Source organism: Triticum dicoccoides, chromosome 3B, assembly GCF_002162155.2.
Source record: "Triticum dicoccoides isolate Atlit2015 ecotype Zavitan chromosome 3B, WEW_v2.0, whole genome shotgun sequence".
Lineage (NCBI taxonomy): Eukaryota > Viridiplantae > Streptophyta > Magnoliopsida > Poales > Poaceae > Triticum > Triticum dicoccoides.
Genome location: NC_041385.1, coordinates 718503483 through 718507220, shown reverse-complemented (window position 1 = coordinate 718507220; position 3738 = coordinate 718503483). Strand labels below are relative to the sequence as shown.

Here is a 3738-nt window from a genome sequence, read left to right as displayed (position 1 = left end):
ATGCTGTAGCGGCCCACTTCTAATTTCGTTGTCAATATATGAGTATACCGTAAGCAAAAAAGGTGACATACGTTTAAAAACATAACAGAGATAACCATAATGGTCTAGCTGAGGGTTGGACAAGAGATCCTGGAGCAACCCTAGTGCATGTTCCATTTAAAAAAACATAACTATCTGATCTCTGCAATAAGAGAATTAGCGCAGAGAGTAACAGATGTATGGATTCTTTTGTCAAGATTCAGCTTAAAAACAAGTTAGAAGAAATATTATCAAAACACATACTGATCTTCATTGTAATTTCACATGTTATTCAATGGAGCCTATAAACAGAGGAAGAGGTCTGCAAAATAGCAGGAAACACAAAATGCACAACTATATCACATCTCACAAGCGAGCACGTGAAAATCCAATGGGCTGGAACTATCAAGCAACATGGCAGAAAAAACTTTAACAATCCATGTGCTAAACTAATCAGAAGACATGCTAGCATATTACCTGCAGAAGTGGCCGTGGCACGTTGTATGAACAATCTGATAGCAGATAACCTGGAGTGCAATTAACAAAAATTTATAGTTATTCCAATTGCTTGATTGGCTCACCAACAAAAGCAACAATCTGCTCCCAGATCATACCAGCAAGTTATTTAATATATCATGATAAAAGATGTAATAAAGTTGTGAAATCCTCAACAATCAAGGCTCCTTTCATATGCTACAACAGGACTCACATATATTCAGTACCCACATTAGATAAAGAACTCGAGCACCTATTGGCCAAGAAGGAAGAAGGCTACATTTATATTAATTCAACAAATCCAAAAGTTGAATTTCACATGTTATTCTTCTAAAGATCAACTTGCTCCATATAACTTATGAAGTGTAGACAAAGCTTGTAGTAGTGATTAATTCCATACCTGAGACATCCGAAAAGCATATTTTTGGGTTCTATGCATTGGAAATAGAAAGTGTGAGGACATCTAGAAGAAGTTGTATGTTGTTTGGAAGTAGTCCTGCATATTACAGAAGAGCCTCATGCTAACGCAACTGTAGTTTAGAAAACACCGTCCTGGAGGCATGACGCAATAAAATGTAAAGCATAGAAACAAATTACAACATGGTAAAGAAACCAAGAGATTTTCCATGATTTTAAAAAAGTGTTAAGGGGCGACAGATGGTGTCGGCCTCGGCAGCAAGCAATCCAAAGGTGCAGCATGGTGGGGTAGGTGATGACGTGTGGCCTCGGCCAGCGTAGTGCAGCGACCAATCATAGTACCAGCAGACGGATCTCTTGCCTTACCTGTAAAAGAAATGGGCATCATATTGACATCTAAACAGCACAACACTAAAATATGTGAGCCTGTGGAAATGTAGCAAGCAAAACTATCGAGAACTTTGAAGTTTGCTGCAAGAAATTTGATAACATTAAATGGAAGTTCCTCTAGAAGGCTAGAACAGTGTTAAGTTTTGGATTGTTAATATCGAATGTAAAAGGTCCAAGAATATACACAACTGGGCACTGGCACACCAAGAAACATTGTTATTATTTAAAAGACCGAAAAGATAAACATTGTAGGGAAAAGGGGATTTCTAATATCCTAATATTAGAAATATGAGGAACATTGATGAAATCCTCCAGATACTGGTTGACATCAAATTTTCAACGGATGCATGTTTGAAATGGAGACACACCTTCTTTCCAATATGTTGGCCAAAAAAACGACATAGTGGGAAAAATTGATCAGGCTAAGGCAGAAGGATGCAGAGGTTGCTAAGTGATTCAGAAAAAAATTATCCTCATTGAGGATTGCATACATAACTGGATTATCTCTATACTATTAAAGGCGATAAAACATTTTGTTTCTATGACAACAAATTCAAATCTAGCTTGACAGGATAGAGCACAAATGAGTGAAAACCAAGATTAAGAATTTAAGAACACAAATACTCCAAGAAAATGAACCAAAGCATGAGTAGATAGTTGATGCCCTGCTCGGCTTGGTCTATCTATTCACGCAAGAAATTATGAACATAGAAAAATTAAATTAGACCCAGAAAGTAAATTTGTTTTACTTAGCTTTCCAAAAAAATGTTATACTTCCCTAGATCTTAAGCACCCTGTTTTACCATGACCATCTCCTGTAAAATTCTGTGCTCCAAGTTCACCATGACATGACCCAATTAAATCTCCTTCTTGTCCTTACTCTATTTCTTATCTGGCAAACCACCTCATCTCCTAACTGACTAATACTTGCAAACAATAGGCAGAACAAATTATCACCGCATGACACAGGAAGAAGAAAACACATAACTTAGTCCTAGTCGATGAAGATGCTAGATATTTGCACAAGTGCCCACGTACCTTGGTGTAGAGTGGACATTGTCATACTTGAAGTGCTGCCTGGATGGCATGCTTGCAGCGGCCCATGCAGCTCTGGCCACTACTTGCGCCGCGCTCGCCGACGCTGCTCTACCACTCCTGCAAGCACCAGCCACACGCTCCATCGCGAGCAGCCGACCAAGATGTTGCATCTTTGCACGAGTGCTGCATTCAGGTGTGCAGTTCATCTAGTAAATTAAATACATATAAATTATCACTCAACAACATAAGGGCAAAATACATCAGTTCGTAACAAAAAACGGATTGGGCACCCACCTTCTGTTGGGCTGCTGCTGCTCCGCCGACATGGAGGCTCTGCGGCGAGTCCCCCGGCTGGATCTGGCCACATCGAACACCGGAGTGGAAGGCCTGGCCCTCTCTTCGTCAGATCGGGTAGGGGAGGGGAGCTCGTGGCCTTGGACGAAGGGAGGAGATCGGGAGGGGAGGGGAGTTCCTAGCCTTGGACGGAGGTAGGAGGGAGGCTGAGACCCACCTATGCCAGGCACGTGGGGGAGGGGGTGGGGGAGGAGGTGGTGGCGGTCGGCTGGGGAGGGAGGTCGCGGTGGCCAGCTCCTCTCGAACCTCGGCGGCGGCTGCTCCTCTCGGATCTCGGCAGCGGCTACTCCTCTCGGATCTTGGCTGCGGCGTAGGGCTCCTCGGCGGCGGCTGGTGAAAGTTGTAGCCGGATCCTGGACGTCTCCGGCGACGGGTCCTGACTAGGATCGGCGCCGGATCCTGGACCAGCGCCGGATCAGTGGAGGCCGGCGCTTGTGATGTGCGATTTACGCGCCGGATCAGTGCCAGGGCGACGGTGAATGGATGGAGCGGGGGCGGCGAAGGGACGAAGGGCGGCGGCGGTGAAGGGACGAAGGGAGGCGGCGGGCGAAGGAGGGAACAGTGTCGGGCGACTGTTTCTCGCTCGAGGGCACGAAACCTCGCTCGAGGGCGCAGAGTGGGGCGATTTTTTTTCGCTGGTTAATTTTCGCCGGCTTGCTTTAGCTGGTTTTTTCTCGTTCGGGTTAGTTGGATGCGACGGAAGATTGGGCGAGTGGGGGCGGGTGGGGTACTCGGCTGGACCATTTTTTGTTTCATTGCGGCTGAGCGGGAGGTGGGAGGAAGTACCAAAAAAGACCAGATGAGGTGGGACGAAAATAAAACCCGGAACGCGACCTACCAACTGAGACATTAGGAGTAGAGATTACGATTTTTTTCTACATGAATCGTAAAAGCGTATTACGACTGGGTGAAAGCGTATTGTGACGGTGAACCCATGGAGTCAATCCGTGCTTTATTATTAGGGAAAGATTAGGAAAGATATTCAGCTTTGTTTAATCATGCATTTGATAATTGATAAGTAAACCA

The 3738-nt window shown here is 44.7% G+C and overlaps 1 protein-coding gene across 16 annotated transcripts in view; it reads right to left on the bottom strand.

Annotated features, from left to right (window-relative positions):
- LOC119278082 overlaps window positions 1-3485 on the bottom strand; it is an 8584-nt gene extending 5099 nt beyond the window's left edge. For 4 of the 16 annotated variants that reach the window (XM_037559441.1, XM_037559442.1, XM_037559444.1 and 1 more), the window contains exons 1-4: window positions 2653-3485; window positions 2359-2541; window positions 914-1009; window positions 496-545 (exon numbers count right to left, since the gene is read on the bottom strand). In XM_037559441.1, coding sequence (XP_037415338.1) covers window positions 496-545; window positions 914-1009; window positions 2359-2541; window positions 2653-2684 — 361 coding nt within the window. In that variant the 5' untranslated portion in view covers window positions 2685-3485. Of the gene's footprint in view, window positions 1-495; window positions 1297-2358; window positions 2565-2652 lie in introns of all 16 variants that reach the window. The other 12 variants (XR_005137505.1, XR_005137509.1, XR_005137506.1 and 9 more) reach the window with 11 other exon arrangements.
- Between the last annotated feature and the right edge of the window lie 253 nt (window positions 3486-3738).